An 11,807-nucleotide genomic window follows, 5' to 3' on the forward strand; every position below is an offset into this window, starting at 1 on the left:
CTCAGCCTCACAGACACTCAGGCGGCCCGCACTGCGCATGTGCACCAGCCGTCTACTGCTTATTTCAGGGCTCTCTATATAAGACTGGGCCTGAGGTGTCCCGGGGTCGCGGCCTCACACACGGCGGCAGCGGGGACTGGAGGAGCAGGGAAGCGGCCACAACTTGTCTCCTACACCCCCGGCATGGAGCACTGAGCTCACGGCAACGACTCCCCGCCATCACTGAGGCCTAGAGCTGGAATGAGCCCTTGAGAAGACTCAGAGCCCCGCATATCATCCCCCCGGAGGTCCGGGGAGCAGCGCTGAGACCATGGCTCAGGAGAAGATGGAGCTGGACGTGGTGGAGGTCCCGGGGGATGGAGGGCTCCGGAGGTCCAACAGCGCCCCCCATATAAACGGCCTCAGGTAAGGGGGGTGCGGGGCTGTGATACTGCAGCTGCTGTGGTACTACAACTCCCAGCAGTCTCCATTCTCTTCTATGGGAGCCCCGGCATGCTGAGACTTGTAGTCCCATGGCTGCCTTCACCTGTTGTCCAGCTGTTGCAGGATGTCATGGACTGCGCTGCTTCTTCCATAGGATAACACTTCCTGGTAGAGAAGTCTATGACAAACTCACAGATACAAGATTGCAACAGCGTATATATATATATATATTTGGAGTTGCTTCTTTCTTCCAAATCTTTCTGGCAACTTATAAATCCATCTTCTAAGAAAGCTGCTGATCTCCTTCACTTATGTAGTGATCATAGAGGCAGATCCCGTGCGGCCCTGCCTGATAACAGGGAACAATAGCTGATATTCTGCTGCACAGACCATGTGTATTGCAATGCAAGAATACAGTAAACTTCTGTTACATCTCTAATATTTTTTTAAATTATTTCTCTCTCCCTTAGTGATCACTCTCAAGTATTTCAGCCGTATGGATCCAGGGCGCGCAGGAACAGCACGACGCTAGTGACTCGACATAGTCTGGTAAGAGAGTCTAAGCGATCACAGGGTTAATGCACTAGAGATGACGGGGTTTTTGGGTTTGTTTGTTTTTGTCTTGATCAGTTGTCAATGCATATGTCCATGAATGCCAGAACTTTCTATGGTCTGGCACTTGTCAGAAAACCAGTCGTGCCATCCTTATAATGGACAGGTTGTTGGGTGGGATAAGATAACCCGGCCACAATAAGGAAATCCTTGCACTGTCTGACAAGTACCAGGTTATAGAAAGTTCCTGCATTCATGGTCCTATCCATTAGCTATATGTGTGTGTGTGTGTGTGTGTGTGTGTGTGTATATGTATGTATGTGTATATATATCTGTCTGTCACCACTAACCTGGTTAGAGAGAAACTTTAAAACTGTGCAAAATTGTTTGCGAAAATGTGTAACTTTATATATGGTTGTATTTATGACTATGCTCCCCTATATAAGGTCAGTATATTACAGGTCCATACTATTCACCAAAATGATCCTAAAAAGGCTTGTTGGACTTCCAAAAGAATACAATAGCCTGACAATCACTGTGCAAGTGGCTATTATATATGCGCCTGTACACTAGATAGACGGTGCCAAATACAGTCAGTAGTTACATACTAATAACATGTAAAGATTGAGACTCCTTAGTAGTTGATACCTTTTTAATGGCTAACAAAAAATGATGACGTATTGCAAGTTTTCAGAACAACTTGGTTCCTTTATCAGGCTGGTATCATAGCCTGATGAAGGAACCAAGTTGTTACGAAAGCTCGCAATAGGACAACATTTTTTTGTTAGCCATTAAAAAGGTATCAACTACTAAGGAGTCTCAATCTTTACTAGAGATGAGCGAACAGTGAAATATTCGTTTTGAGTAGAGCCTCGTTATTAGACTACTCAATTGAATATCGAATCCCATTATAGTCTATGGGGAAAAAATGCTTGTTTCAGGGGAAACCACTACACGACTAAAGGAGAGTCACCAAGTCCACGAGTAGCAGGAGGAGAGTGTTTAGGAGGAGCGCTGTGCAGTTAAAGTGCATGGACCCCTTTGTAGTCTATGGGGTCCGTGCACTCTAACTGCACAGCGCTTGCAGTTGCGCTGATAAAAAGTAAGCTCCCTCGTAACAGCAAGCTGCCAGCTCTCCCGACTAGCAAGGACGAGCCTCCTGCAGAACCAGCGTTGATTTGCTGAATTCTATACACTGCACAGCATTCGGCCAATCAACGCTGGTTCTGAATCGAATATTTACTGGGAATAGCTAGTAGTGTTCGATCAAGTACAAATATTTTGAATACTGTAGTATTCTATCCAATACCTACTCAATCGAATACTACTCGCTCATCTCTAATCTTTACATTTCATATCCACTGGCTAACCTCTGGAGCCATGTCCTGTATTCGGAGGATCTAGTTATTCTTTATACACCTCACACCCTCCACTAGTGATTTATGCGAGTGTGCTGAAAGCTTAAAGGGAGTCTCTGTGCCTGGATTGTTATTAGCTAGGCCTATCTTTCCCTATACCTAGAATAACCTTGCTAAATGACTACCCGTCTGTCTTTGATCCTTGCAACCATTTTTGAATGAAACCGGTTTTCTACATAAGCAAATTTAATCTTCTGAGAGCTGGGGGGGGGGGTCGTCTTTAATGAAGGGGGGGCTATGAGAAAGAGAGGCAGCTGATGACACAATAGTGCTCAGGAGACAGAGATAACGCTCCCTGAAGATTCATTTGCATATGAAGAAAACCAGTCTAATTAAAAACCGGCTGCAAGGATCAAGGAAAGACCGGTATGTCTAGAGTAGCCTTGCTAAAGGCTTGGTAAAGATGCGCTTAGTTAAAAAACAGTCTTGGCAATGATAGACTCCCTTTACTTGCGCTATATATATATATATATATATATATATATATATATATATATATATATATATATATATAATTTATTTTTTTTTTTATGCAAAAGGTTTGCAGTGCAACAAAAAAAATAAATTCCGACCAAACCTTATGATTTTATTTTTATTTATTTGCAGATCCCGTCCTCCTCTCCTATCCGTATTCCAAGCAGCAGATTGTATCAACTGAAAAGGGTAAGTACTAGCCTAAGAGGGTTGTATGTAATTATTCTGAAACTCTTTAGTCTAGCAGAGGAAAGTGTCTCCTCCTCAACTTATCACCTGCAAATAAGAATCTGCGGACTCTCTTCCTTCCAGAAAATAGAAAAATCTTCTATATCAGTTTACATGTGCCCATAGAAGAGACCGTGTAGGATTGAAGTGAACGGCAGGGTCTCATCTCTGCTGGTTATAGAATTTCACCCTCAGTATTTGCAATGCTACTATTTGTTTCTTTTCTATACTTCAGTGTAGCTAAAGATACTAGTATTTAATTTGCATGTAGCATAAACAGGAACTATAGCTTCATGCTTGAAGGTTCCTATTCCTGTTGAGAGCGGACTAATGCATGTGACCGAGTGTGCAGGTTCAGGTACTCCCGAGGGGGGGTGTCTGAGGCTGCATTCTGGTGTCTATAGAGCAGGTATATAATTGGTACGGATTGGAGCTCCCATAGAGGTGACTGAATCGCTGAAGGCACTTGGCTGTCACCCTGTCATCCAAATACATTCTGCTGCAAAATCTGCCCCACCTTGGACATCGTACTGTTGTGCATGAAGCCTGGATCCACTCCTGAATAACTCACAACAGTAGTTTGCAGTTAGGCCTGGTTCACATCTGCGTTCAGTATTCCCCTCTGAACAGGATGCCAAACACATTGACAAGCGATGAGCAATGAAAGCACATGGACCCCATAGACTTTAATGTCGTCTGTGAGTTTCCCTGCAGTGTCCGCACGAGTCATGTGGAGAGGAAAGTTGTTCATGAAGCACTTCTCTCTCTGCATATTCTGTGCAGAAAACACACGGACCCCATTATAGTCTATGGGGTCCGTGTGCTTTCATTACTCACCGCTTGTCAATGCGTTCGGTATTCCATTGGGGGGGGGGGGTCACCAGGTGGACTCCCTGAACAGAATACTGAACCAGGCCTAAGTCTACATACATTATTTAGCTTACTGCACTTTTGATCACTATAATTTGTTTTACAATTTATTTTAGCTATAGAATTCCTATCACATTTCCCACGTTATATGATGCACATCCTCTGCACACATGTGCTCTTATTGGTCATATAGGCTCTTAGCAAAATGTTTTGTTTTTTTTTCTTCTAACTTTTAAAGGAGGAAGGTGTGGATTTGATGAATCGTGAAACTGCACGTGAGCGGTGAGTGTCCACCTATATTAGTTGTTCCCTTTGGGCAACCCCTTCCTATTTGATAAGCTTGCACCAAATTTTGCAGGTCTGTCTTGCCTAAGTTGACCCCATTATTTCTTTTTGTTGTGTTTTAGAGAGATCCAGACTGCGATGCAGATGAGCCTGTCCTGGGAGGAGAGCTTCAGCCTGGTAAGATTCTTATCCTTCCATCGTGTATGGGGTTTATTCAGACATAGAAAACTTTATTTATTTATTTTTGTCTTCAAGATTCTGTTGGCTCCATTAGACCAGGGGTGGGCAATTAATTTTCCAATGGGGCCACATGAGAAATTGTAACGGTTCTAGAGGGCCAGGCGCCCTAACATTATACTTCCCCTCCAAATGTCCCACAGTATTAAGCCCCTCTCCTGGTGCCTCAGTATAAACCAGCAGAAACTAGAGGGGACATTAAACTGGGGCAGCTGGAGGGAGACATGTCCCCCTCCAGCTACCCCCCCCCCCCATGGTTTAATATCCTCCTCCATCCGCCCCCTAGTATTTTAATGTCCCCTCTCCATGTGCATTCAGTGTAACTGCCCCCCTACATCTGCCCCTAGTTCCCCCTCTTGCTCACACATGCTGTCTCTTCTCTCTATCATCCAGCAGCCCCCCAGTGCCGACAGCTTGCAGAAAGCACATAGTCCCCTGTGGCTCCACCCACTAACGAATCATAGCCTATCCTGGTGATAGGCTGTGATGACATCATCACAGGTCCTTGAAAAAAACTTCCACTAGCTATGTGGGCCGGATAGAAGCAGTCAGAGGGTCGGATGTGGCTCCCGGGCCGTACATTGTCCAAGTCTGCATTAGACTGTTCTACCTCCCCCAACAGTCTCTGTCTGGTATCGCAGCTCAGCTCCATTAAAATAACTGGGAGAGAGCTGTAATACCACATACAACCTTTAGACAGGAGTGGCATGATTTTTGAGTAATTTATACATTTATTTTTTTCCTCTGCAGAGTGATAATGATCTCGACAAACTGGATAAATATTCTTCTCCTAAGCGTATCGACTTTACACCTGTGTCACCAGCTCCCTCGCCCACCAGAGGCATTGGAAAGGTATTGTAGATATCTCATGTACACGTCACGTTTCATATGGTCCAGTTGTGGTGTTTGTAGGTCACATCTCCTCTATATCTGTAATGTAACCGTGAGGACTTATCAGGGCTGCCAGACTTTACATACAGGCTGAGTGGTTGTATATTGCCGTACATCAATGATGGCTTATATATATATTTCACGAAAAAAACTCTTCAAATATTGGAATTTTAAGAATGTAGATATTCCTATGTTTCATGTAACTTGCACATGTTATGCTCACGTTTAGACTTGGAAAGAACCTGATCTTTTTTGTTTATATTTTTTTCTCCTACACAGCAATGTTTTTCTCCATCTCTGCAAATGTTTGTGAGCAGTAATGGCTTACCTCCAAGCCCTATCCCCAGCCCTACAAGACGCTTTTCCACGTGAGTATTCTATATTGTATTGGTTATTAAAACTGATTAAAAAATAAATAAAACTCACTCGCCCCCCAAAAAAATTATTGTAAAGTTGCACAAAACAGACATGCGCTGAAATTTGTAAAAGTTTGCAACTTTTTGCTGTTTTGTGGCAGGGATTGGCAGGAGCGGTCCGGGCCTCCCACAGATTCTGGTGCATAAAGGGCAAGATAGCGTGTGTGTTTGTTTTATTTTGTAACACTTGTATGTTCTTGTCTCTAGCAGAAGAAGTCAGAGTCCTAACTGTATACGTCCAAGTGTCCTTGGCCCTATAAAGAGGAAAGGTATTATACTTCATATATTTTTGCACATTGTGTGTCTGGGATTGCATGTATCTAAATAAATGTATGGTTGTTGCTATTCACGTTCATATTACTGGGACGGCTGCTTTAATTTCTCTGCCATACTGCAACAAAGATTGTTAATAAACCGCTCTAGGCTTTTCTTACCATTGTTCCTTCTTCCTACCAGTTGAAATGGAAATAGAAAGTCAACCCAAGAGACTGTTTCAAGGGACCACAAACATGCTTTCTCCTGACATCTCTCATCTGTCCGATTTCAGTTGGTAGGTATCTGCGTCTTGTTAGATATTGATAGAGGTGTGTGTGTGTGTGTGTGTGTGTGTGTGTGTATATGTGTGTGTATATATATATATATATATATATTATAATTTCCTCTTCAGTTATTCTCTAGACGAATGTTTACAACCGTGTAAATGGCCAAGTCTAGCAGTTATGTAAAATTTAACAATGGTCGTTCACTTTAGTCAACCAACACGATTTTTGGGTAAGTTCACATGGGGTTTTTTTTGGTCAGGCTGTATCCGCCTTAAAATCCTGACCAAAAAGATGGCTCCCCATTGAAGTCAATGGGAGCCGGTCAGTTCTTTTTTTTCCCAGGAGCTGTTTGTTCCGGCTCCCGGAAAAAAGAAGCGACATGCTCATTCTTTCAGGTGGATTTGCCTCACAATTCGGCCTGAGGACACCCCCTCCTCCCGACTAGGTCCATTCATTTGGGCCTAATCCGGAGCGGAGTGCGCGGCTGTATGCCAGTGCACTGCATCGGCATCCAGTCGCAGCTACCCGTACCAAGCTGCCTCAGGTTCCGATCCAGAAACCCCGTGTGAACTTACCCTTACATTTGTGATAGAGGGTTATGAAATAGATTGTCTGATTTATCAAAGGAGTTGTAGCATTTGCTGCTTAATTGGGAACACTGAATATTTGGGTTTCCTTAGGGAGGAAACCTGAAGACAACTATCATGCATTACACATATATATTTTTCTCCATCCTCTTGAGCCACAGCTACATGCCGCCTTGTGAGACGTCTAATCTAATGATATTTTTCATTTGCAGCCTTTCCTCGGATCTTGACAGCAGCAGCAGTATCGGCTCTTCATCTGACTCTGCGGTGAAGGAAAGCTGTGTGACCGACTCGCCGGCCGCCTGCTCCAACTCCTGCTCCTCGTTCATATCACTGGATGATCTGTCACCCAAGTGAGTGACACAAGCCCGGGCCATGGTGTCCCCGACCCTTGTTGCTTAAAGACTGTGGGGGAAAGTCAGGAGCTCTGGTCTCCTTAAACCCTGTGTATTCTGTTTTTTTTTTTTGTTTTTTTTTTTATATTTGTGTATATATAATTATAATTTTATTTTTTTTTTTTTTAATCCTCATTCCATCCTGAAGGACGGTCACAGGACTCTTACACGATGGAGTGGAAGGTTGTAATATGTGTACAGAATGCTATGTACAATGCTATGCCATTTGCCTGCTTGTTTCAGGTATTTATCCAAAACATGAATTTTTGAAGCCTAATTTTTGCCTTATTTATTGTTGGGTGGGATTATATTGTTGTAGATGGAGAATATTATTTAATTTTTAGATTTTGCCGTTGAAAGTGGGAATGAAAAAAGACTGTATACAATCGCCCTGCGCACCTATCCCTAGGCCTCAGCTGCCGCCTCCCGTTATTAGACGCTACTTATATATTACAAGAACTGACCTAGTTGGATTAAGTTTGTCCAAATGTTTAAGAAGTTAAGGGGGAGGTATTTCAGGGTTTTTTGGTTTAGGTCCTTGGAATCAGTTTTGAACTTCAGATCAGTGGGGGTCTGAGAGTTGGCACCCTTGCTGATCAGTTGCTTGCAGGCACAGTGATATACATTGCATTGTGACTGTGCCTGGTATTGCAGGTTAAAGGGATTATCTCATTAAAATCAAGAAAGACTATTCTTCTCCTACCTTTAGATGTCTTCTCCGCATCGCCGTTCAGTAAAAATCCCGATTGTGTTTTTTTTTTTTGTTTTTTTTTGTCTGTATGTAAATGAGTTCTTTCGCAGCACTGGGGGCGTCTCCAATGCTGCGAAAGAACTCTCCAGCGCCGCCTCCATCTTCAGGAACAGCCTCCCTGCGCTTTCTTCCAGAGCTGGGTTCAAACTTCTAGGCCTTGGGCAGAACTGACTGCGCATACCCATGGCCACAAGAAAATGGCCGCTTACTTACTAGACGAAGTTGAGGATTTGCTTATGTTTTGATGAGACATTTGGCATGTGATGTATTTTGCACCATTGAGACTAGTTCTTTCTTTTGAGGTCTGGCCTAAAAAAAAACCCCTAAATTACATGTTGGGTCTGTGCAATAGAAACTGTGACCACTACATGGCAAAGACCTCTTTATCGAAATTGTCCTCCATTCCCGTAGCAATCAAACACAGGGCGGCTTCAAATTTTGCACAGTGATTAAGTAAATGTAAGATGGGCTCTGACTGGTGGCTACAGCCCCGCTATTTATTTTTATTTTTAAGATGGGTTCCTGTGGATATAGAATAGTTTTGCTGGTGTTCCCTTGTTCCCATTTCATTTGTGATCACGCGTCTGCTGCTGCTCTTTCACTTAGCTCTATAGGACTATGGCCTCGTTCACATCTGTGTTGGTATTCCGTCCAGTGGAGTCTGCATGAGGACACCCCGGAACAGAATACCAACTGTAAGCGGTGTGCCAGTAAAAGCACAAGGACCCCATAGACTATAATGGGGTCTGTGTGCTTGATGTTAGATCTCTGCAGGGATCATGTGGACAGGAAAGTAGTTCGCAATCTACTTTCCTGTCTGCATGATTCGTGCAGGCAGCGCACGGACCGCATTGTAGTCTATGGGGTCCATGTGCTTTTACTGCACAGTGCTTGCAGTTGTGTTCGGTATTCCATTCGTCCTCATGTGGACTCCCCAAATGGAATACCAAACGCAGATGTGAACGAAGGGCTAGTGCCACTCTTGACTGCCTTATTCCTATCAGTTCTTGCTACACTTGTTGTTTTTGAAGGAACTGAGCGGGGAGGTTGCTCCCGCCATCTTGGAGATCTAAGCACAGATATTCTGTGGATGTTGCCTGCTCCAATCCTTCTGTTTCGTCATGTCATCCCAGATGGACTGAGGTCAGGACTCTGTGGGGGCCATATCTGCCCTTCCAGGACTCCTCCTCCAAAGGGCAAAGGTCACACCAACTATTGGTGGGATTTAGATTTTATTTTTTTTGTTCTATTTTTGAAAGCCTTCTTACCTGCCTAAAACCTTTGCACAGTATTGAGTCTCCAGCACAGAGTTGAACCCAGCCTTACTGCCAAATGAAACACAGACCAAATTGTGAAGTCTCTCTCACGATTCCCAGAGAAGGCTCCAGATCACTTGTGGGACCAGCATTTGGGTCTCTTCATGTGAGCAGACTTTCTTGTGGATTTACAGACCTGGAGGTTATTTTGTAGGACTCTGCTAGTATATGGCTTCTATTGTCTATCGGTAACTCTGTATAGAACATGCTGAGGCTTGGTTTACATCTGCGCAGGGGGGTCTGCTTGGGGACCCCCTAAACGGAAACCTAATCTGCATTTTAAAAAATGCATTTGCCTTAGGAAACCCATGGGGCCCTATAGACTATAATGGGGTCGGTTTGGTTTCCGCACGAAGAGGTGAAGGAATGCCCCTATGGAGACCGGGCGCAGATGTGAACAGGACCTAAGTAGTGCAATGGTCCTGGATTTAACAAGGTCACTGCAGTCCTGTCATCTAGGGTCCGTGCAGGGACACTCTGTATATAGGATTGCATGGATTTCATAGTTACAGGTTTTATTTCTTTGTCCTATTTGCATAGAATGTACAAGATGATCTGATGCCTTTCTCGCCGTTATTTATATTGTGTACAGTAACTAGAAATCAGATCTATCAATGTGTTTTATTGTTTATCAAGGCTCCTTAATACATAGGAATTGCACAATACTAAGGAATAGTCTGTGGTATAGTTTTGATTGTCTTGTCTCATTGGCCTTGGTCTTTACCGTGACACGATGCAAGATCCGTTTAGCGTGCGTAACGCATTGAAATCGGTGCGAGGCTTTTTAACCCATTGATTTCAATGGGTCACGTGCGCTAAACGGGCCCCATTGAAGTCGATGGGATGCTGTTCTGCAGCGCTGACTCTGACACGAGTTTACGTGTCCGAATCAACGCCGCGTTACATTGTGGGAACGGACCCTAATTCTACCAGTATTCTCTCTTCACAAATCCTTGTACCGAGACCATGTCAATAAAGTTGGTTGACAAAACAAGGACAGTAAGCAGGCGCTTTCCTGTCTTAGATCATGTTGTAGATCCGCCAGAACCAATGTAATTGCTGAGAATTTTCAGCCGTGTGCCAAATATTTATTTTAACCCCTCCCCCCCCTGGTTTTAAATGCACCGCGGAAAGTTTGCAGCAAGTTCACTTTTTATTTTTGTGGCCGACTCTGAACTCTTCACGGCACCTTGACCAAAAAATCGCGTTATGTCAGCCTGTATCCGTAACATGACCAATCTTTTTGATCGCATGTCTCCCGTGTTCCCTTCTGCAGTGCCTTATTGCATTGATCTGATGAGAAAGTTCCTCACCAGTTACACAAACCCTACCGTGCCATGGTTGCGTTAACGTGCTGCTTTATGAATGCAATTGCCGCTTATTCACATTAGCTTTCTGCTGGTGGTGCCAAAATCCGAGTCCTGTATTCACATCAGTGGCTGTAACTTGTGCGACTCTGTGTATATAGATGTATAAAGTGTCTTCTGTAAATCTAAGGAAACGTTTGCTGGCTCAGATCTATATTCTCATCATTGTATCAGCTGCTGTACAGTCTTCAGTCTCCATCATATCCCCCCTCCCCCAATATCAATACATTCTGCATTGTACAGGACCCCCGTGCATGATTGGTATTGGAGTGCAGTGTCCGTGTACTGATCTGGTCCAGACATGGTATATTTTATTTTTGTGTCAGTAAAATGTTGTATATTTGAGTCTTTTACTATATTTTCATAATGCAATAACAATGTTATGACTTGTATATCTGTAAATAAAAGAAACAAAAAACTAAAATTTTTGTATTGATTTTTGACCTTGCAAAAGAAATTCTTAGCTTTTTCCAGAGATCAACAACTCCATTCCCACTCTGCATTTTTACACCAAATGTGGCCGTGTACATTAGAGAGATACCGTATAGACTCGAGTATAAGCCGACTGTTTCAGCACATTTTTCATGCTCTCCTCGGCTTATACACGAGTCAGGGTCCACAGAGCACTGGAAGGGGGAGGTCCTTTAGTGCTACTGCTCTGTGATTGGCTTGTCATGAGGTCACATGACTGTGATGTCGTCAGTGTTCCTGTAGCCACTGGTATGTAACATCTGCAGATAAGGTGGAGTCTAAATCCTAGTAGCTCCGCCCACACCAGAGTCCAGTCACATGGTCATGACATCATCAGAGGTCCTTTAGCCCACTAGGATTTAGCATCTCCCCTGCAGGTGAGTGGCCGAGATTCATTGTGTCTTATGGAAGATGTCTGTTGTATGGAGGAGGAGGCTGCAGTAACGTGACACACAGGGACCTTCCTCTAGTTACTCTGCCTAGTAATGTCAGGTATTTGGGGTTATTTAGTGTCAGTAACTCCATGGGCCTCACATTAATAACAGTTACCCCATCATGTCCCTCCTATTAACCCCTGTGTGCCC

At 43.8% G+C, this 11,807-nt stretch overlaps 1 protein-coding gene across 3 annotated transcripts; it reads left to right on the top strand.

Annotated features, from left to right (window-relative positions):
- Positions 1-75: 75 nt before the first annotated feature.
- Positions 76-11,092, top strand: PABIR2 (PABIR family member 2). 3 transcript variants are annotated; one of them, XM_075258925.1, is made up of 12 exons: positions 76-405; positions 894-972; positions 3,000-3,056; positions 4,204-4,247; positions 4,373-4,427; positions 5,238-5,339; positions 5,658-5,746; positions 6,002-6,063; positions 6,251-6,344; positions 7,136-7,276; positions 7,467-7,561; positions 10,662-11,092. In XM_075258925.1, the coding sequence occupies exons 1-12, from the start codon at positions 311-313 to the stop codon at positions 10,733-10,735; spliced, it is 987 nt and encodes a 328-aa protein (XP_075115026.1). In that variant the 5' UTR covers positions 76-310; the 3' UTR covers positions 10,736-11,092. The 3 variants fall into 3 exon arrangements, with proteins under 3 accessions (XP_075115026.1, XP_075115027.1, XP_075115028.1); XM_075258926.1 differs by having other exon boundaries at positions 6,005-6,063; XM_075258927.1 differs by lacking the exons at positions 7,467-7,561; positions 10,662-11,092 and having other exon boundaries at positions 6,005-6,063; positions 7,136-7,331.
- The last annotated feature ends 715 nt before the right edge of the window (positions 11,093-11,807 follow it).

Source organism: Leptodactylus fuscus, chromosome 11 (assembly GCF_031893055.1).
Source record: "Leptodactylus fuscus isolate aLepFus1 chromosome 11, aLepFus1.hap2, whole genome shotgun sequence".
NCBI classification, from domain to species: domain Eukaryota; kingdom Metazoa; phylum Chordata; class Amphibia; order Anura; family Leptodactylidae; genus Leptodactylus; species Leptodactylus fuscus.